The sequence below is a fragment of the Triturus cristatus genome, chromosome 5_1, assembly GCF_964204655.1.
Source record: "Triturus cristatus chromosome 5_1, aTriCri1.1, whole genome shotgun sequence".
NCBI classification, from domain to species: Eukaryota; Metazoa; Chordata; class Amphibia; order Caudata; family Salamandridae; genus Triturus; species Triturus cristatus.
In genome coordinates, this window is record NC_140587.1 from 418,912,264 (window position 1) to 418,934,685 (window position 22,422).

Sequence of the window (22,422 nt, forward strand, 5' to 3'; positions counted from 1 at the left end):
CTTCCATGACTCCTCGCCATCCCCAATCTGCCTTTTGCCCCTTTCGTAGCCACGGAAGGGGTTTTCAGCTGTGTCTGTACCCACTCAGCCACCGTGGCGCACAAGCTTCACACTCTGTGTGGCCGAGAACGCTGTACCCACAGACCTAGTGGGTCAGGCAGCCAGGGGTCTGGCCAGTTCAACACTCTCCTGGCAGCCTCAGCCTCCAAGCTCTTATAGTCTGCCCCCTTATCATTATGGGCACCCAATGGGCGGCCGGACTCGCCATCACCTGCACCACTGGCGGTCTGTCACATCGGACCAATGGATTCTGTAGATTGTCAGGAGGGGCGCACCCTCCCCTTCAAGACTACCCCTACACCCATGCCAGGTGCTTGTGACAGGCGGACGGAGGCCCATCTTTCTTTGCTCCACCAGGAAGTGGCAGCTCCCTTGGCCAAGAGAGCCATAGAGAGGGTGCCGACACCAGAAGTAGGTTGTGGTTGCTATTCCTGCTACTTTCTGGAGCCCAAGAATGATGGTGTCCTTCATCCTATCCTAGACCTGCGCCCTCTCAATTTCTTCCAGAAAAGGAGAAGTTCAAAATGGTCACACATCCTCAGGTTTTGTGTGCCCGGGACCCGGGAGACTGGATGGTGGCATTGGACTTGTCGGATGTATACTTCCACATTCCTGTCCTGCTGCCTACAGGTGTTATGTGCGGTTCACGGTGGGCCATGAGCATTTTCAGTTCACTGAGTTCCATTTTGGCCTCGCAAGCACCCCTTGGGTGCTTACCAAGATAATGGCGGTGGTTGCAGTTCATCTTTGGAGATCAGGGGTGCCAGTCTTCTCCTATCTTGCTAACTGGCTGTTAAAGGCGGGCTGCCCCAGGCTGTCGTCTTCCACCTCGAGACTATGGCGAATTTCGTGCATTCGCTGGGGTTTACTATGAAGGTGCCGAAGTCACACATGACTCCCTCACAGACGCTCCCTTTCATCAGAGCTGTTCTGGACATGGTGCAGTTTCAGGTATATCCTCCTGAACAGCAAGTCTTGGATATTCAGGCTATGATACCAGTGCTTCAGCCTCTACCCTTTATTTCGGTGAGGCAGACTCTGAGGCTGCTGGGACTCATGGCTTCATGCATCCTGTTGGTGACACATGCCCACTAGCATATGCAAGCTCCGAAGTGGGAACTGAAGTTCTGGTGGGTGCAGTATAGGGGAAATCTCAACATGGTCTCACTCTCAGAGGGAACTGCAAAAGATCTGCAGTGGTGGTTAACAAACTATAATTGGGTCGGCGGCAGACCCCTCTCCTGTCCTCAACCGAATCTGACAGTAGTGAGAGATGCGTCACTCCTGCATCACTCCTGGGAAGGGGCGGTCATCTGGGAGCTGTGGCTCAGAGGCCTCTTGTCTCTTGCAGAATCCGGACTTGTCAAGAGGCCTTGTGTCTCAAGCATGGCTGGAATGGCGGAGCACTTCCCTAGTGGTTCAGCACCTGGTGGGTGAACTCCAGGGCAGACTAACTCAGCCTCAGCTGCCTAGCAGGTCCCGAATCGTGTCTCCATCCGGAGGTGGTGCAAGGTCTCTTTCAGCAATGGGGACAGCCTTGATTAGATCTGCTCGCCACCGCCGAAAGAGTGCAATGTCAGCAGTTTTGCGCCCTGGAGTTTCCATGTGGCTCTCGCTCAGAGACGCTTTTAGTCTTGAGTGGAGCTCAGGCCTCCTGGACGCCTTTTTGCCAATACCACTCCTGCCCAGAGTTCTCAAGAAGATCAGGAACGACTGGGCCCAAGTCATCCTTCTAGCTCCGGACTGGGCTCTGAGACTTTGGTATCTTGAGGTGTTGAGCATTACCATCGGTCCTCGTATCAGGCTGCCCCTTCGGGAGAGGGTTCTCCACCCGAACCTATCAACACTCTGCCTGCATTTGTGGAAATTGAGCCACTACAGTTAACAGCTTTTGACCTTACGCCCAAAAGTCTGCAATGTTATTCTGGCAGTTAGGCGTCCCTCCACCAAAACGATATACGCCTGCCATTGGGGCATGGTTGTGGTATGGTGTGTAGAAAAGCAGGCTGACCCCCTTTCTGATCCCTTTTCCCTGGTTCTTCTTTACCTTGCCTGGCAGGGCTTGGCTTTTGGCACTTTAAAGGGTTGTCTTTCTGCTGTCTAAGTCTTTCTGCGGTTGCCCAAACAGCCATCCCTCTTCAAATCCCCTATTGTACATAGGTTGTTGAAAGGTTTGTAACATGTTTCCTCCCTCTCCCTTTATCATGCCTCAGTGGGACCTTAATCTTGTCCTGACAATCCGGATGTGCGCTCCCGTTGAGCACTTGCACAACTGTCCTCTCAAGCTCCTTACCATCAAACCAGCTTCTTGGTGGCAATAACATCTGCCCGGATGGTCAGTGTGCTGCAGGCCTTGTCATCCAAACCTCCATACCTGAACATTACCCTGACAAGCTGGTTCTACGAATTAGAGCTTCCTTTCTTCCGAAAGTCGTCACTCCCCTTCATGTAGGCCAGTCCATCACCCTGCTTACTCTTTACGCTTCTCCACATCCCTCTAAAGAAGATGAGCGACTCACTGTCTGGACCCAAAAAGAGCATTGTCGTTCTACCTTGACTGCAGGAAAGAATTCCAGGTGGCGGACTAACTCTTCATGAGGTATGTCGGAGCGAAGAGAGTAGGGCTGTGCAGAAACAGACCATCTCCCGAATGATCGTGCTCTCTATTAAAATATGCTATGCATTGGCCAAGTAGCATCCCCCTAAAGGGTTTGCATGCTCATTCCACCAGAGCCAAGACTGCGACCACTGCGTTAGCAAGCGGAGTTCTGGTCGTTGACATCTGCCAGGAATCAACGTGGGCTTCCTTGCACATGTTCACAAAACACTGCTGCCTGGACAGCCAGGTCCGCCGGGATAGGCACTCCCCTCTGGGGAGGTATCGCTTCGGTATCTATTCTAAGGTAAGGATTCTGCGGCTAGAAGTCTCTAAGTTACATTTGGTAACTCCTTATCTGGTAGACACTGTTTAGCAGATTCCTTACTGATCCACCCATCCTCCCCACTCTGTGAACCTATTTCTAGGGAAAGGGCTTTCCCCTTTCAGGGCCCTAGTTTTCCACATCAGTGTTCAGTTTTCTTTGTGGCTCCACGCTCTTGGCGTTGTAAGTCACGAAAAGTAACTGATGTCAGCTCTCTGGGGTGGTACCTATATATGCACCGTGCACGTCACATCCCGCTCAGATAATGCCGACAGTGCCATGCGGAGAAGATTGACTCCTCCTTCTGGAACACAAGGGGTACTGCCTATAAAACATTTCTGGATCCAGTCTGACTCCTGGAGATAATTCTAAGGTGAGGAATCTGTGGCTAGACTGAGTCTCTACCAGATAAGGCATTTCCAACGCTAAGTAACTTGTCCTTCACTTGTTGTTTTAAATATTTCCCTGTTTGAAAACAAAACATTTTTCGAGCTCCCAAAATAAACATGTGATATAAAGAATACATAACAGGCAACCTGTATAAGGTGGATGTATGTGTGTGTGTGTATATATAAATATAATATATATATACTGAATAATAGGGAGGAATTATATAACTTTTTATAATTATTTATTGATATTTATAATTGTTTAAAGTTCTATATTTATAAGGGTCCCTTTAGTTTTAACCTATTTTGGATATTAATTGTTTTTACATCAAATAACTATCAACTGGTTTTTATAATTGAACTACTTTTACTACTATTTTAGCGGGTGTCAATCATATTTTGTTAATGGTTCATTTAGCTGACATCTTAGACGATTATCAAATTCTAGTACATTTTTGGTGGTTTAATACAAACAATCCTGATTTTGTGATGACAAATTAAATAAAGAGACAATAAGCGATAGAGAGATGGTAAATAATAATAAGGAATTAAATATATATAAAAAATAAAAAAAGAGAGAGAAAGATGAAAAAAATAGAAAAATGAGAATAAATAGTCTACAACAATTTTCTATAACCGCCCAAGTTCGAATCACTAATGGTTTTTTTATTAAAATTTGGTTTTATGGCACAGTCTAATGTACTTGTTTTATGCTCCACAAAGAACTAGATTAGGAAACAGCTACTTTTGTTGGGGTTGATCAAATTGTGAAAATAATGAACCATTTAGACTAAATAACTAGCATGCCCTATCAACATTTGAATTGAATGATTTTATATATGTTGTATGCATACTGTCATATAATAGTCATTGAGAAAATTGGTAATGGATTTAACCAGGAATTTTTCAATTGTTCCCCTTTTATCGGTTTTATTATGTAATAACTTTTTTACTATTTATGCATCACTTGCCCCACATTACTGTATTTATTTATTTAATATGATCAACTAGTTCTCTTGTAACATGTTTTTAAGTGGAGTATTTCTTCTATGTTTATCAAGTCACATGACACTTGTAGGGTGAGGGGGCTTTAAAAATGAAAAAAATCGCATAGTCTGGTCATGTGATCACGCCCACTAGTTGGGTGAAACGCGTCATCTGCCATGTCGGTGAGTGTCAGCAAATAAATAGAAGAATATACCTGCACGCAATTGGTGTCCGTGTCCCGTTCTTCAGCTAAGCTGCTGCTGTTGGGAATTCGATGAATTGCATATATATATATATATATGAGTATATATGTGTATATATATATATATATATATCGGGTAACTGAGTAATATGGGCTTATATTGCCATGAAAGGGTTCTAGTGACATTTATAAACCTTAGGGTCAAGTGGTTTGTAAATATCCCCTGAACCCCAAGATGGCAAAATACGGTCATGGATCTTTTATATTGTATGCTTAATTAATTTAACTTATTACTCTTTCAATTGTGTTTTCTGCAACAATGTGTTTTTGTAAATAACATTTTGATTGCAATGCACATTGAAAGGAAATTAAAAACATGCATTTCTAAAATGTGCTTTTCTTTTGTAGTACGTTGACAGGTTCAACAAGATATATATAAAGAAAGAAAATGAAGTACAGTGTGTGACAGTAACGTTTTGCTGACTAGGTCCTGTGTTTAGAATGTTTATTTTCTCACACTTTGGAGGATTCTTTGGTAGAAGCTTGCACCAAGGGTCTGCCTGCAATGGTGGTCTTGTAAGGTGGACCGATTAATGGTCTGAAGCAGCACTGTCACTGCGTAAGCATTTGTTTACTAGCACTTTAATAAGGAGCAAATGCTTTGTTCAACACTTTTATTTATTTAGGGAAGTAATTCATAGTTAGGCCTTTTTTCTGTGAAATACGAGTTTTGAAACCACTGGCAAATATTCAGTGAGAAGGCTTAACCAATCATTCAGTCAAACAATTTGTACTTGTAGAGCGCAGCTTATCACCCTAGAGGGTAGCCATGCCCTGTGCTGCAGTTATCAGTCGAAAAGCCAGGTCTTGAGTCCATTTTTGAAGTGGGTTGGTGAGGGTGGTGCAGAGGTGGAGTTGGAGGGTGTTCTAGTCTTTGGTGATGAGGTGTGAGAAGGATCGCTCTCCTGAGCGGCAGTGGTGGGTGCATGGTATCTGTACCAGGGCGAGTTGTGGGGCGCAGAGATTCCTGGGATGTTGGTGGAAATGCAGGTGGTGATTCAAGTAGGTGGGTTCTTGGTCATGGAGTGCTTTGTAAGAGTGGTTTAGAAACTTGAAATTGGCATCTATTCTGGACGAGGAGCCAGTGGAGGTATTTCAGGTGCTGGGTGATGTAGATCATTTTGGGCAGTTTGAGGATCAATCTGGCGGCTGTGTTCTGGGTTGTCTGGAGCATATGACATGATTTTGGTGGGGGGGCCCTGCATACAGTGCGTTGCCATAGTCCAGTTGGCAGGTGATGAGGGCCTGCATCACAGTTTTCCTGGTGCTGATGAGTACCTACTTGTGGGAGCAGACTGAGAAGACAGTGTTGGCCTGACATTTCATGGAGGGTTCGCTGTCCAGGATGATGCTGAGGTTGCGGGCATTATCTTTCAGGTTAGGGGTTGGCCCAAGCTCTACCGGCCACCAGGAGTCATTCCAGAGGGCGGTGTGTCTGTGAACTTCTGTTTTGTCCGTGTTGAGCTTCAGGCAGTTGTCCTACATCCAGGCTGAGATGTTCTTCATACAGTGGTGAAAGTTTGTATTCTTCAAGTTGGGTTCCACTGAGATCGAGAGGATGTGATGGGTATTGTCGGCGTAGGAGAATATGTTGATGTAGTGAGATCTGACATTGTCTGCGAAGGGTGTTATGTAGATGTTGAAGAGGGTAGTACTGAGGGATGAGCCTTGGGTATGCCGCAGATGCTGTGCTTGGATTGTGAAGAGAAAGGAGGGAGGTGGACACTCTGGGTATGCCCAGTGAGAAAGGGTGCCATCCAGCTGAGCGCATAGTCTGTGATTTCAATCTGGCATAGTCGGTTGATGAATGTGTGGTGGGAGACGATGTCAAAGGCTGTGGAGGGGTCAAGCAGGATCAGGGCGGCTGATTTTCCAGTGTTGATTAGGGTGCGGATGTTGTCTGTTGCGGCTATCAGAGCTGTTTGGGTGCTGTGATTGGCCCTAAAACCTGATTGGGAGGGATCCAGTAGGTTGTTTCTCCCCAGGTGTTCGGTGAGTTGGGGGTTGATGGCCTTCTCCAGGACTTTGGCGGGGAACAGGAGCAGAGACATGGGAACGGTAGGCCTGGAGCTCACTGGGGTCTGCTGAAGGTTTCTTGAGGAGGGGTCTCATCTCCACCCGTTTCAAGGCATCAGAAAAGGTGGCTGTCGCTATGGAGGCATTGAGGATGGTGCTGAACTGGTGGCTGATCTTGTCTCTTCCGTGGTTAAAAAGCCGGTGGGGGCAAAGGTCGGTGGGTGCTCCTGAGTGGATGGAGTTCATATGGGTGGTTGTGTTCGGTGTGCAGAGCTGTTCCCATTCAGTCAATGAGTGGTCGTCGGTGGTGATCGTTGGGATGCTGTGGAGATCGGAGGGTTGGGGATCGAAGTTCCTATAGATGGTTGCTATCTTGTTGTGGAAGTGGTCAGCAAGGGCGTCGCAGTTTCTGTGAAGAGGGGATCGAGTTTTCAGGGGATAATGTGCACGTGAACTCTCTGGTGATGGTGAAGAGTTCCTTGGTTTGGTTGGCGCTGGTGTTGATCCAGAGGGTCAGGGCCTCCGTTGTTGTAGCTTTGAGCTTGCGGTAGTAGTCGTTGAGGACTGATTTGAAGGTGGGTCGGTCGGTGTGTTTCCTGCTGCTGCGCCATTTTCTCTCCAGTTGTTTGCACCTGCGCTTCGACGTGCTGAGTTCTGGAGTATACCGGCTGGCTCATTTGGTGGGTCTGTGCTTTCTGGCTGGTTTAGTGGTAGCGACTCGGTGTTCCAAGCGTTGAAGTTCTCCACTGCCTAATCCAGATTGATGATGACGTTGGGCTGTGTGATGCTGAGGACGTGGGTCCATTGTTGCTGAGTGACCTTGGTCCAGCTGTGGTAGGGGGTGCTTTGGCGGTTGAATGTGGAGCGGGTAGATCCTGTGAGGGTGAATTGTATGATGAAGTGGTCCAACCAGGTGAGTTCCGAGGTGTGGCTGTATCTGATTCTGTTGCTAGACGGGAAGATGGTATCCAGCATATGTCCTACTTTCTGTATGGGGTCAGTGACCAGCTGCTTGAGACCGATGTTGCCCAGTCTTTCCAGGAGGTCAGGGGAGTTGGTGTCAGTTGGTGCAATAAAATGGCAAAAAAAACATTTTTATTCCATTATCCTAGAAATCCTGCATGGTAGGAACTGCTCATCTTTCAGTAGTTCATACTGTATCATACAATTTGCTAGTTATTTCTAGTGTTGCAATTCACCAACCTATTATCTATTGATACCTTGCTCTCCCTCTTTGTCTTCGGTTGGCAGCATAGATCTAATGTGTTGGATTGAAATTGAACGGTTCCGAAGGATGCCATACAAAGAAAGAGAAAAAAGAGAGGAGAAATCCAAGGAGATCAAAACTAAATACTTAAACAAAAAGTATTTCTTTGGACCCAACAGTCCGGCTACAAGACAAGAGCAGGAACAGGTGATGCAATTAAATGATGTAGCATAGTAATGGTATGGGAATAATTACATTTCAAACCCAGGTAAAATTATATTTGAAAGTTACATTGTCTTATAAAATGCTCACAGTTTACCATTTCTCAGAGGAACCTGATATAATCTATCACATTTTAGTTAAAACGTTTACGCAATAGAACACATATCATACTTTGTTGAAACACATTACGCAGTGTTGATGCCTGATAACAAGAATTATTGAAGCTATGTTGTGGGAACTCTGATATATCTGATGCTCTCACACTTGTACCCTCTGTTCATTTTTCTTAACCCATTGCATCTGGATTTGCCGTTGATTCCATCTTAGAGATACTGGTGTGGATTTAACACATGATTTCATCACAGCACTATGCCAGAATGGGTAAAAGGCCTTCATATTTCAAGTTCTGTGGTGGGTGTTACCTGGTCATGTTGGCTACACTCCCACAATCACTGCATGTGATGTCTTAGGCAGTTAAGAACTGCTAGTGTTTACATTTCTTGAGGGGAACCTTTGGCGTTGTAGCTTGTTACATTAGGGGACAGTGTTTCTCCTGACAAGGCAAAAAATTGCATTTAACTCTATTTGTTCCGTCAAGGATAATGACTTACACCAGAGCTCTTATGTTGACATGTCACCCAAAAAACACAAAGAGAATGCACTCTTTGAGAACTTTCAGATTACATTGTTCGTCTTATCAAAATAAATATGAAGATGATGTAGCTCTCCCTTTCTTTGGAAATTGGCTTATTAAGAATCCTTGTTAGAGCTTTTTAAACAATTCAAAAGGGAGCAGAGGACAGGGGAATAAGTAGGAGCAAGGCTCTCTTAGCTTCTATAGCTCTGTATGCTGCTCCCATACTTTTAGATTGAGTTTAAGTTTGAGGATGTACTTGCATGTTCCTTTGTATTCTCCTACCCTCCTTTATGTTCTGCAGAATTAAACTGGAGATTCAAGAATGGTTCCAAACAGTAATATTGCCACCAACCTCATCAATAACCCTGCTCATATCACATTTGCTCGGTGTCCTGGGACTCCTGTTTTTCTGTGGCAACATGGAGCCTTTTTGCAGGGAAAATTACAGTTTGTCACTGGACACATATTAGATCTATTCAGTTTTAGGGACAGGGAGCATTATTATGACAAAACACTAGATTTCAGTGAATTGTTAAAGATGCCTCTACTAATGGTATTATTCACTGCAGGTGACCCTGAATGTATAAACTATCAGTAGGGTCAGTGCCACATCTCAGATTTCCATGACTCCCTCATCTTTTCTAGAACAAAATCACAGGCCTGTGCTATCTGACCCTTTTCTCCTAAAAGTAGTCCAGCAACGAGAATCTTCTGTCTATGAAAACTTGCTTCATAGTTTGCTTGAATGTTCTGTTCATGAGGAAGTGGTCAGATTATCAGCAAGCATTATGATGGGACAAGGGAGGGACAAAGTTAGTTTAAGATGCCTTTGAGTACAACAAGAAAAATAGAAAAACAGATCTCAGTACTTTTGGCATGTGTATAGGTTTCTGCTCCAAGGCTAGTTTAGGATGCCTAGATTATTTCTCAGTGTACATACCTAATTTCAGAACAGGCCATTCTAAAGGCTCATCACTCATCAAAAGGTAATTATATATTGAAATGGTTGAACAAATAGAGGCAATCAGTGCATGTGTTAATCATTTCCATTGCTTCCAAACCATTTTTTAACTTCACAGACGTTCAGGCTATGCATTCTTTAGAGCTACATCAACAGTGATAATAACAGGATGCATCTAGCTGCTGTTAAAGACACATGAATCTTACAGATGAAATTGCTAGAGTAGTGGGAAACTTGCTTCTGCTGCCGCTTTGTGCCAGGCTCCTGCTTCATCTGGAAAGCCATTTTGAATCTTTTCTGTATTACACTCTGCATATTTTTTTCCCTCGCAGATTGGTAGATTCTGACTTAGGGCAATGTCACCTACACATAATATGGAAGGAATAATAAAAGAGAATCTAATGTATTTGGGAAATGGTGCATGTTACGTAAAACCTCAAGCATCATCAGAACAATTATTGAAAAAAATAAAGGGCCTGAGATATTAGGGACACAGAAGCTAATTGTATGGCACTAGACATCAACTTCTTGGTGAACCCACCAAATGAGAAAGGCAGAACCCTAGAGGAGGGTCAAGACTGATCATGGCAAATGTGGTCCTGACAGATTTGGCAAAATGGTCTAGGCTTGTTTGTAAGCGTGTTGTGTGTTTTGTCTGTTATTTACTTTCACTCCTTTCTTTATTAACAAATAGGATGCATATAACAGGTGCAGCAACTCCATTTAACTCATTTGTTTGCAGATTTCTGGACTTAAATTCTAAATGTATGTTCTACTTCCATTTATACTCTTATTCAGTGAATAGTCCCACAAACATGTGGTATTCTGGATAACACTCTTTAAGAAAAGCCGAATTGTAAAAAGAAAAAAAGAAATAACTGCCTAGTGCAGACTATATAGGCAATTTTTGTTTATTTTCTCCCCCAATTGTTTTTTAAGACTGAACAATAGTTAAAGTGACACGAAAAAAACATTTTACAAATCTTTTTTCTAAGGAAAGGTGAAAAAAGGCAGTCTAATATAGCTATATAGTCTGCAGCCTAAAGAATCTGGAAAACGGACACTACCCCATTAAGTAAGCACACTCCACCTGTATCCCATCATGTCCCATCAGTGGAAGTTGCTCCAGTTCTTTTTTCTGGCTCCTGTCAACAGGATCCTGAAGAACAAAGGTCAACCTTCTTTAGCTTTTTACTCGGTAAACACCTTTGAATCTTGACTTCACTTGATGTGAGCGATTCACACTCTGTGTTTTGTAGTGCGTTTAGTAGTACTACTAATGTATTTCAAAATGCTATTCACAAACTTAAGTGCAAAGGTTTCCCCTCTGCCTTTCCTATCTCTTTCTGTGCGGAAATCTCCACCTGGAATACATAGCCTCCTCACAGGCAAGTATATGTTTTTGTAGTAAATGTGGGAGGGACAGAGGGGAGAGGATGGAAAATGTGAAATATGTACTAATAAAGGCAAGGGAGTAAGGAGGGATTTAGAGAAGGACGTACACCCATCCCCAAGAGCATAAGCCTATTCCTATTCGCAAATTGCACTTCTGTAGTTATTTTTTTTTTATTTTTTTTAAACCTTTATTACAGAATCCAAAAGATATACAAAGATGGGCCTACAACCTTCGGGCCGGCCGCTAGCAAACAGTATGAGCATAGAATACAGTCAGTAAACAGTCGCTGCAGCGTGAGAGAGGTCACAGGAGTTGAAAGAAGCGTTGGCGGCCACACCGTCCGGACCCTCCACATGGCGGTTCCATTTTTATATAAGAAACGACAAACAAATCCACAAGGCAGCCAAAAGTCAAAGCAACAGTATGAGCTCCCCTGGGGAGGACCCTACCGATCCACAGGAATAGCGGGGGGGGGGGGATAGGAGACAAAGTGGACTCAAAGCCCAGAACCAAGGCGACAAGCAGACTAAGGAGACGGGGCCAGTGCCAGATCAGGCGTCAGCGGCGGGGTACAAATTCCGCCACGGTAGGTGTTCCAGGGGCCCCACACTTTCACCCATTTCCCAGGCTTACCTCTCGCAACATACACTACCTTTTCCCGAAACATACACCAATCCATGTTGTCCTTCCACGCCGAGACCGTTGGCAACCTCTGGGAACCCCACAATTGCGCAATGTCACGCTTGGCCACCATATATCCCAGAGTCACCCACCACGTCTGCGGCACTGAGTAGTCAGTCGGCTCCCACACATTTAGCAGACATCTCCTCGCCTCGGGAAGCAGCGTCACATGCGTGACCGCCTGCAACACCGCGTGCACATCACGCCAGAATCGCGCCACCTCCGGGCATTCCCACAAAATATGAAGGAAGGTCCCTAAAGAACCACACCCACGCTTACACAACCCATCCACGGCATATCCCATACGCATCAGACCCGGCCCCGTAACATAGACCCTATGGAGTATCTTGAGCTGGACGAAGCGAAGGCGAGCCGGTATGGCCACCTCTTTCGGGGAGGCCACCGCAGACACCCAATCCTCGTCATCCAGCTCCAATCCATTGGCCACCCACACCTCACGAAGGCTAGTCAGCAGTCCCGAGCGATCGTTGATGAGCTTTTTGTAAATCAATGAAATCGTGCCGTCCGGTACATGCCCATCTAGCACTCTATCTTCCAGAGGGGAAGACTCCGGGATGGAGGCAACATCCGGGAATACGGAGCACAGCGCGTGACGGACCTGAATATATCGAAAGTACTCCCTGTCCTGCAACTGGAATTCAGTCTGCAGCACATCGAACGTTTTGAATCCCCCCCTCGTCCAGAGATCGCCCACCTTGCTGATGCCTATCATATCCCACTTCTCAAAGCCCTTCGAGGTCCACAGGGAGCCCAGCCGCTCAGATGCATACAGCGGCGTCGCCCGGGTCAACCGATCCTTCCACCCCATCGCCGAGTTTGCCGCGTGCCACACCCGTACCGCGACCCGCGTAGGGCCCGTCAGACGTGCGTCGAGCGATCTAGAATAAAGCGCCCGATTATAGTCGCCACCCGGCAGTAATAGTTTATCCATTTCAAAGGCCGGGTTAAGAGCGGGCCCATAAAGGCCGTGGTTTATAGCAGCCAGCTGGGAGGCCCAGTAATATCGTTTGATGTCCGGGAGGGCGACCCCCCCGTCGTACCACGGGAGCGTCAGCTTCGCAAGGGCGATACGCAGCCTACCCTCCCAGAACAAGCGTCGCTGCAGACTCTCCACCTCGCGAAAGTAGCGCGCCGGGACAACGTCCATCGTGTTCTGTAAAGCGTATAGGAAACGTGGCAGCGACATCATCTTAAACAATGCCGCACGGCCGAGCGGTGAGAGCGGCAGGCGCCTCCAACGCGCCACGTCCTCCTTCAGGCGCTGGAGGGGGGGAGCAAGTTCTGTTTATATCGGGCCTCAGCGTCCAGGGTAATGAAGATACCCAGGTACTTAAATCCCTGCGGAGCGATCTGGATAGGACAACCCCGCGGAAGGATAGGAGCCTCCCCGGAAAGGACATACACACAGGATTTAGCCCAGTTGATGACTAAGCCGGAGTTGCGGCCAAATGAATGCAAAACATCCACAAGTACAATCAGCGATTTACGAGGGGAAGCAAGGTATAAGAGAATATCATCAGCGTAAAGGGATACGCGATCCTCATACTCGGGGGTCCATCGGAGACCACGGATAGAAGGGTGCCACCGCAGCCACTCCGCCAGGGGCTCCAAGGCAAGCGCGAAGAGGAGCGGCGATAGCGGGCAGCCCTGCCGCGTGCCCCTGCCCAGCTCAAACGGAGCCGACACTCTACCGTTTACCGCCACCTGCGCCAGCGGTCCGGAGTATAACAGTTTCACCCAACCAATAAATCCCGGGCCAAAACCAAACTTAGCCAGCGTCGCCCAAATATATGGCCACTCAAGCGTGTCGAACGCCATAGTGGCGTCCAGGGACGCCAAAATGGCCGGCTCTCGTATGAACGGGACCCGCGCGAGCACCCCATGCAAACGCCGCAGGTTGAGCGCGGTGTTGCGATGAGGGATAAAGCCAGACTGGTCCTGGTGAATCAGATCGCACACCACGCCAACCAGCCGATTAGCCAGCACCTTGGCGAGAATTTTAGGTTCCGCATTCAACAGCGAAATGGGCCTGTAAGACGTGACCCGATCCCGCGGCCTCCCCTCCTTATGAATAACCACGATAGTGGCCAGATGCTGGTCCAGCGGCAGGGAACCCGCCGAGCGGGCCTCGAGGAACATAGCACGGAGATGCGGCGCCAGCGTATCCGGTCGTAGTTTGTACAATTCGATGGGAAGGCCGTTAGGACCCATGGCCTTGCCGGAGGCGACCGAGCGTATGGCGAGGGCAATCTCCTCAGATGTTGGGGTCGCGTCCAACAACACTTTATCCTCCTCCGAAAGGGAAGGCAGCGCAATGTCTTTAAGCAGGGCATGGGAGTCCTCTTCCGAGCGGGAAGATACCGGGGAATACACCTCACGGAAATATTCTGCAAAGCAATCAACAATTTCTCCTGGTTCAGTGACACACACACCATCCAATTTCTCAATCGACGGGACAACTCGACTCGCTCTCTCCTTTTTATCCAGCCACGCAATCAATTTACCAGCCTTATCACCCACATCATACAGTCTCCCCTGTTGCTCTCTGCTGAGGCCCCTGGCTGCCTCCGTGACGAGGGCCTTGTAGTCCGCCTGCTTGAGTCGGAGAGCATGCAATTTGTCGTCCGTCACCCCACACTCCAAATCACCCTCCAACTCGGTTATCTCAGTTTCAATACGGGTCACCTCCTCCCGCTCGCGCCTCCGGGAATGGGAAATAAGGGACAGGGCCTCCCCCCGGAGTACCGTCTTAAACGCCTCCCACAGAGAGACCGCGGACGACACAGACCCCACATTGTCTTCAAAATATCGCTTAAGAGATTTAACTAAATCTGCGCGAATTGTGGGGTCACGCAGGTACCAGGGATTAATCGGGGCCACCCTCCCCTCCCCCCTCGGGACAATGTCGAAGTGCAGCAGGAGCGGGGAGTGGTCTGAAATACCCCGCACCAAATGTCGTACCTCCCCAACCCGCCCCGCCTGTACCGCTGGCATCAGGACATAATCAAGTCTCGAAAGACTGCCATGAGCCCCGGAATGAAAGGTGTACTGTATCTGCGTAGGATGTTTCAACCGCCAAAAATCCACCAGCCCCAAGGTATCCAAGAGGCCGGACAACCACGCTTGGGCACGGGGGAGATCCCTAGGAGGGTGACGATCCTCAGTCCCGGAAACCACAGCGTTAAAATCCCCCCCCAACCACTAGAATCCCCTCCGGAAGGCCAAGAAGGAGGCGCCCCAGATCCGCAAAAGTAGTCGTTTGCAACCCTGGCGGGACATAAACAGAAACGAAAACAATCACTCTACCCTCCAATCTATCCACCAGAACCGTGTATCGTCCCCTGTCATCATGGAGCACCTCATCAACTTCCAACGGGAGCGAGGTCTTAGCCATAATGCCCACACCCCTCGAACCAGACGTGAAGCCCGAGTGGGCCATAAGGCGATAGCCCCGTCTGTTCATGGCGCGAAAGGAGTTTCCAATGAGGTGTGTTTCCTGCAGAAAGACTATATCTGGTGAAATCCGTTTTAGGAACTGCAGGACCACCCCCCGTTTTATCCTGTCCCCCAGTCCATTAACATTCCAGGACAAAAGACTCAGTCCCCTACCCCCCATCATAGCCGAAGTCGATCAGTCGCCCCCCAGAGAGCACGTTAGAAATAGCACAACAATACTTCTGCCTTGTGGTACAAATAAACAATACCCAACCCCAACCCAACAGCCCCAACAAAACTCCCCCCTCCCTGCACCCCTGCATGAGCCCAAACAGCCCCCCCAACTTGCAGTGTGCCTGTCGCCCCTATGTGATTTAAACTACTAAGACCCCCTAGAGGAGGAAGGAGAACCCCCTCGAGACCCAGCACCTCCTCCAAAGGAGGGGAGACAAGACACAACAGACAAAAGACCCTAAGCTTGGCCGAAAGTGGCATCATCCGGAGTGAGCCCCCGTGTCAGTACCTCAGACCCGGTCCGGTGGGCACTCTCCTCCCGTCCCCCCCCCCCCCCCATCCCGACCATGACCCCCAGACAAAGTGTCCAGCCAGTCCCCGGCCGTTTCAGGACGATCAAAAAAGTGAGTGCGACCATCCGCCTCCACCCGCAGCCTGGCCGGGAAGAGCATGGCGTATTTTAAGTTCATGCCTCGAAGCCGCCGCTTGACGCCCAGGAAACTCAGTCTCTGCTTCTGAACCGCCTGCGTGAAATCAGGATAAAAGTTCACTTCCATGTTCTCCAGCTTAATCGGCCCTTGCAGTCTGGAAGCTTGCAAAATCGCATCCCTGTCCCGAAAGTTGAAAATACGGGCAATAAGAGGCCGCGGAGGGGCTCCGACCTTCGGTCTGCCTCCGGGAACTCTATGGGCCCTCTCCACAGCAAAGAATTTACTCAATCCTCGAGGCTGGAGATGGGTAGAGATCAGGTCCTCCACAAAGAGATCCGCCGCCGACTCCTCCCGTCCCTCGGGTACTCCGATGATACGGATATTATTCCTCCGGGCCCGGCTCTCTGAGTCCTCCAGGCGCCGATCCATGAGCGCACTTGCCTGACGGAGCCGGTGCACCTCCGTTTGAAGGGCCGCTACCTCAGTCGTGAGGCCCGACGCGGTGTGGGCCAAGGAGTCGACCCGGTCATTCGTCTTGGAGAGATCAGCTCTCACAAGGTTGACATCAATGAGGACCGCGTCGAGTTTGTGCGCCAAAGTGTCGAATTGCTGGCCCACCGAGGTCTTCATCTCAGCAATGACGCCCATGACGTCTTGCAAAGTCAGATCCGTAGGCAAATCCGGGGCATCCGGGGGGCACTCGGAGGACTTGTGCGATCCGCCGGGAGACCCCTTCGGGAGGGTGTAGCGGTCCATGACGTTGGCCTGATGTGCGGTGCCACGCCGGGTCGACTTGGCCTTCAACCGATCCCCATCCTGCTTCGTGGCCATCGTCGTGTATCTCACACCCGCACCAGCCAGGCAGTGGAGAGCAGGCAATCAAGGCCGAGAGCCTCGGGGGCCACCCCAGGAAGGCAGAGCGGGCCACCGCAGGCAGGCAGGCAGGGTCTCCCAGCGAGGCCACCCCAACACAAAGAAGCGCTGTGAACCCACCCGCGATAATGGCAAGGGGACTCAAAAGCGAAAGTGAAAGTGTGGGGTACGCGACTCGCCAGGCCCAGCCCGCCGTTGTTGTTCACTTCGCCACAGGGTCGCCCCCAAACTCGAATCCGGGGTCAGGAGAGAAGTAGGCCGCAAACTTCAGTCGGTGCTCACTCCGGCACCCGGGGTCCAATTCGAAAACGGAAAACGGGTACCACCTCGGCTCAGGCTCACCGACACAGTCCCCTCAACCGATTCAGGATGAAGACAGGATAAACGTAGGAGGTTGCGGAGGTCCTCGGGAGCCTCGCACCTACGCGGCCATCTTGGTTGCGCGCTAGGCTCCTCACTTCTGTAGTTATTACAGCCAATAAGGACCCAAAACAGTAGCAAATGTGCTCCAGTTCAGAGCTGAACTTTCTAACTCAATTGTTTTCTTTTGGTGGGTGTTGTACTATTAGTGGTTGGCCATGCATGGTGCTGAACTTACTACTGCTCCTTTGTGGCTGTAGTAACTTACACTTGTAAATTTGGCTCCACACCCTCTTCCAGAGGGTTGAGACAGGTAACTACACTTTTGAATAACTTTAAACTCGTAAATGTTGAATTATAAAAAATAGTTAAGTTGCTCAAAAGTGTAACAGTAAGCTTACATTTGTAATTTACTCATGGGTTTAACTTACCTTTCTGAATAGCCCCTTGCATTTTTAAAGACAGAAAGTGGATTTTGAAGATTTTCTGAGAGAAAACGTTTTCTTTTTTGACAAAATGCTTTCTTTTTTGACCAGTACCCATTCTCTGTATATAAATGTCTAAAACATAACTTTCCCATCTATGTATCCTTTGTGTTTGGGCCACTCATCTTGGAGGTGAGTGTGAATGCTATGAAAAGATGTTAAGAAGAACTTGGAGGAACAGCGAGAAAATCAGACTCCATTGTTTTGAAGACACTATGAATTGTTGTCTGGGAGATTCAGTATACATGGGAAAGAGATTCCTGTTTTGGCTCACACTACCATTTCTGCAGATTCCCCCAGAGGGAAACTCAGAAGATCAAGTCACAAAAGTCATAGTTGCTCCTGATCAACATTAAGGTGAACGATGGTGAGAACAGGTAGAGCTGCCACTTGCATGCAATCAAGGCTGGTTCAAAGACAAGGCACTCAATGTCAAAGAGGCTAAGACCATCTGCATTAAGGAAACATACGATATTTTGTTAAAACACAATGTTGAGTGAATATGAAAGCTCAGATCCAGAAGGTTACTCCCAGTGTCTGATTCAGAGCACTTCAGGGTATACCTTCCAACTAGATAAGTATTCTTTGAAATTGTGCTCTCCGATTTAGCTTCTTTTCAAAGATGCTGTCCTTTGTGTCACTCTCCAACTCCTCCAAGGGGTCGTACTACTACCCCATAGGCTATACCTTCTCAGGAAGTGGTTCCTCATCCATCTTCAAGACCTGTTGACCCCACAGCACTTACTGATATTTTCACCAGCTCCTAATGTCCCAGTGGGTGTCTCTCAAGGAAGATCTCATTCTCATCATAAACGCAGCTCACATTGTTCTTTATCAAGAAAATTCTATTGCAGAAGATCATGTGGTCACAGGCATCATAATCTTTCAGTAGATTCAGATCTTGCTCTCTTCATGCCTCTTCTAGAATAGGTTCATCTTTTGCTTCATTCACTTATGCAAGCTGACTCACTACAAGCCAGAATATCTCCTATTTCGAATAAACGCTATAAACACCTTTCATTAAGTAGTAGTCAGAAGGGTAGCAACATTTAATATGCCTTTGCCTACACCAATGGTGAAGCCCTCAATTGTTTTTAAGACATTACACAAAAAATCTGATTCTCGTCTTATACTTTCTTCAAACGAGATCTTCAGGAATTTGTTGGGGCACAGAGTGTATGGCACATCTGCTTCTTTCACGAAAGCTGGACGTGCAACTACCTTACTGGGAAGGTATAACAGATCTCTGTGGCAATCCCTGCAGAGATTCACTGATGCCCTTCACAGAGATAGGATAGAGGTTTTCATATGAGATCATCTCAGTGGGAATGACGGTTTCAATTCAGTTCAGCTTCACAATTATCTGACTTGGTAGCACACAGATATTGCAATGGATTGACAATAAGCTGTTCCTTCTTGCTGGGTCTAGCCGGTCTGAAGCCTTAAGTGCAGCAGCACATTCACAACTATTCTTTCTCAGGCAACACTCTTTCTTCAAATTGTATTCAGATGAAGAAATGCCCTCAACGGCCACACAAGCAACGACGCCAGTCAAGAGGAAGAGGATGTCACCAACCCTATGCAGCTTCAAGGAAACCTCTATAAGTAAAACAGTGGCACCCGCGTCCTCCCTCCCCCCCACCCCCCATCTATCGCTTCAGTATGGAAATCTATAATGAAATATGTGTGAGAATGGCAAAAGTTTACAAAAGAAAAATGTGTGCTAATTATTTTGTGCAAAGTGGCTACAATCGCAAGTTCTGAGCCCCTGCAGCAAAACCTCCTCCAAAAAGATTGAATCATTTCCATCAGGAAGAACTATAGCAGTAAGTGAACATTTGTTTGTAAAATCTTATTGTGGAGACGGTTCTGAATTTCACAAAAGGTACAGTAATTATTCCTGTTACTGTCTGTTTAAAAAGAAAGGACACAAGCACAAATTAAAACACATTGTTGACCACATATTAGCATACAAGTGAATAAAGAAAGAGAAGTTCAGAATGATGGCTCTCCACGATTTCTAGCTTCAGCTAGGAAGACTGGATACTGGCTGTTCATGACAGTAATTGTACGAAAGTACAGAAGAAACCAGAAAATATATTGGGCCAGGGGTTCAGAATGGTTAAAAGGAACAAAAGTCCCTATGACCGACAGTAATGCATTCAGTAAAATCAAAAAATTAGAATCTGACACAATTTCTAAGAAAGCAAATAGAATCCGATTTATTAACGAATAAGTCAAATGTTGGGTGGGAACACAAAACACAAAAAAATCATATAGAAAGACTCGGGCAATAATCTGTGACGCAAATCAGACACATGCTCTTGGTCACAAATGAACATATAGCAGCAATTCCATCCTATATTAAAATATATAAACAAAGTACAGGGTCAGTGCACAAGAGATGACGACGTTTCGATCCTAGAGTAATGCAAGGATCATCATCAGAACATTACAAAATGATGCATGACAATATTACTGAATAGTAATAAAGGAATAACTGGGAGACCAAGAAAGGAAAAGAAAATTAGTTGTCCACCTAATGGTAAAGTTACATGAGTAATTAATGGTACAAGCCCAGCAATACAGTTAGTACTCACACCCTTGACTGAGTGCGGGGAGTGCATAAGTTAAGTAGCTAGTGCCTTACAATCAGGTGACGGCCCCAAACCATATCTGTTGGGGGGCTCAAGGTCTGTAAGGGATTGAACCAATGGCTGTGATCAGTGAGTGCTGGATATAGAATGACTAGCCTGTAAACGAACAGAAAATGGGTGCCCAAATGGATGCTCTCACAAAAAGGTCAGCTGGTCACCATAGGGAATGCCACCAATACTAGGCAGTGGGACAGTGGCCAGTAGAGGAGAAACCTAATCCAAAGCACAATCGAGGCACCTGAAGCATCAAAATCTAAAGTAAAGGCAACCGAAGTTGTTTACAAAACGGAACAATCACAATTTAATCCAGAAGTCTAGCCACTTGGGAAAGATGCAGTTACCTGGGAACTATGTGGCACATGCATCAAGAAATGCTTTTGCGAGTCCTTAATTGCAATTATTAAGGAATCGCAATTAAGGACTCTCAAAAGCCTATACATGTAGGAATCGCTACAATAGGTACTCGCAAAATGCGTGTTGCATGCAGTATCCATTATTGTTAGTATGTCCCTTTAAGTTCTTGATCATTAGTCGCATGCTCCTGCATGCGACATGTAATGTTTTCAATGGTGTTCCAAATTCTGTCATTGGAGCTTTGTGTGAGAAATCCTGTTGAAGATTACTAACTGAAGATTTGTGACAGCTTGTAATGTATTGAACGTGCTGCCAAATAAAAGGATTATCAACTTTACTTTTCTTGGATTTTAATACATTTTAATATTGGCGACGACGGGAAACCACACCACTGTGCAGCATGAAGTAACAAAGTGGTGAAACCCACCTATTTCTGGACAATTATTCTACTCGGCACATTCAACGATCCTGGTATGCTTTTCAAAATGTTCCTCTATATTACAGTACATTGATTGTACCGGCGGCTGTATCACGTAAACGTGACTTGATTGCACCGACGGCTGTATTCACATAACTGTGATTTGCGTCTGTTTCTTCCATTTCAACATTTACTTAGTATTTGGCAAGACAATTATACCTTAAGACTACGCATTACAATACACGTAGTCTGCACCTAATATCTATTTTGCCACGACTACGATTACTGGACCTACGTTTGCATGTTGTAATAGATTCGTTTTGCTCGCATTGGATTCTACAGCAAATACAGATTGTTTCTACCTCAATTTTTTTTAATGTGTTTTTCTGACTTTGCTGCGTTTGTGGAGCTGCAACCTACTTAGTTATACATATAACGCTTCGTTCATTTTCAATATTAAAAAAACGGAAGAAAAAATGTTGAAAGTATACATCACCCGCAAATACTCTAGGTTCGGAAACGTCTCCTCCATTCTGCGATGCTCTCCTCCACTAACATCACACGAGTGTGACGTTTACGTGTTCTTACGCGTGACATCACACGCACGGCCGCCATTTTGTTGTTTCCAAGGCAACGTTTCTACCATACGGAAACACTGATCGGCGCTCGTATTGCAAATCAATTTCGATACGCATTTCAAATCATAAGTAAGTGCAAGTTAGTGTATTTTTTTTTTAAATAACACATCGCCGTTTTAAGGATTTTGTGCCACAATTATTTTTTGTTACTATGTATGGAAAAGCACACAAAATTGTTATCTAAACAGTTTATAAGATCGGCGTTTTAATGATTTTGGAGCACAATTTTTGTTTACTATGTATAGAAAAGCACAAAAATTGTCATCTAAACAGTTTATAAGCATAAACTATTGTTTTCAGCCATAAATACATTTTAAAGCATTCAACAATAGTTATTCTATAAACGTTTGTTTCATATAATCAAAGCACTTTTCATCATCTTCAATACAACATGCAATTCGATCCGCCTGCCAAATTCCTACAAGTCAAAGGTGACCCACCCATGCCATGGCCAAGGTGGAAAGAAGAATTCCTGAATTATATGAAGGCAATTGACGGTGAAAGAATGGGTTCTGAAAGGAAAAAAAGTATCTTATTACATTGTTTGGGCTCAGAGGGCCAAGTCATTTTTAGATCACTTCCTCAAATAACTACACAAAATGCAGGAGGTGGTGATTCGATGAATGTTTATACAGAAGCCTTGGCAAGATTAGAAAAAAGATTTAAGCCAAATGTCAGCATAGCTCTTAATCGTTTAAAATTTTAAACCCGAAAACTAAAAGAGGACAAATCTTTTGATGATTTTTTAACTTCTCTAAGGTCATTGAGCATGCACTG

The 22,422-nt window shown here is 46.4% G+C and overlaps 1 protein-coding gene across 3 annotated transcripts in view; it reads left to right on the plus strand.

Annotated features, from left to right (window-relative positions):
* The window catches only part of RGS22 (regulator of G protein signaling 22), a 1,028,745-nt gene that overhangs the window by 630,728 nt on the left and 375,595 nt on the right, over window positions 1-22,422 (plus strand). For all 3 annotated transcript variants that reach the window (XM_085605181.1, XM_085605183.1, XM_085605184.1), the window contains one exon: window positions 7,887-8,049. In XM_085605181.1, coding sequence (XP_085461307.1) covers window positions 7,887-8,049 — 163 coding nt within the window. The remainder of the gene's footprint in view (window positions 1-7,886; window positions 8,050-22,422) is intronic.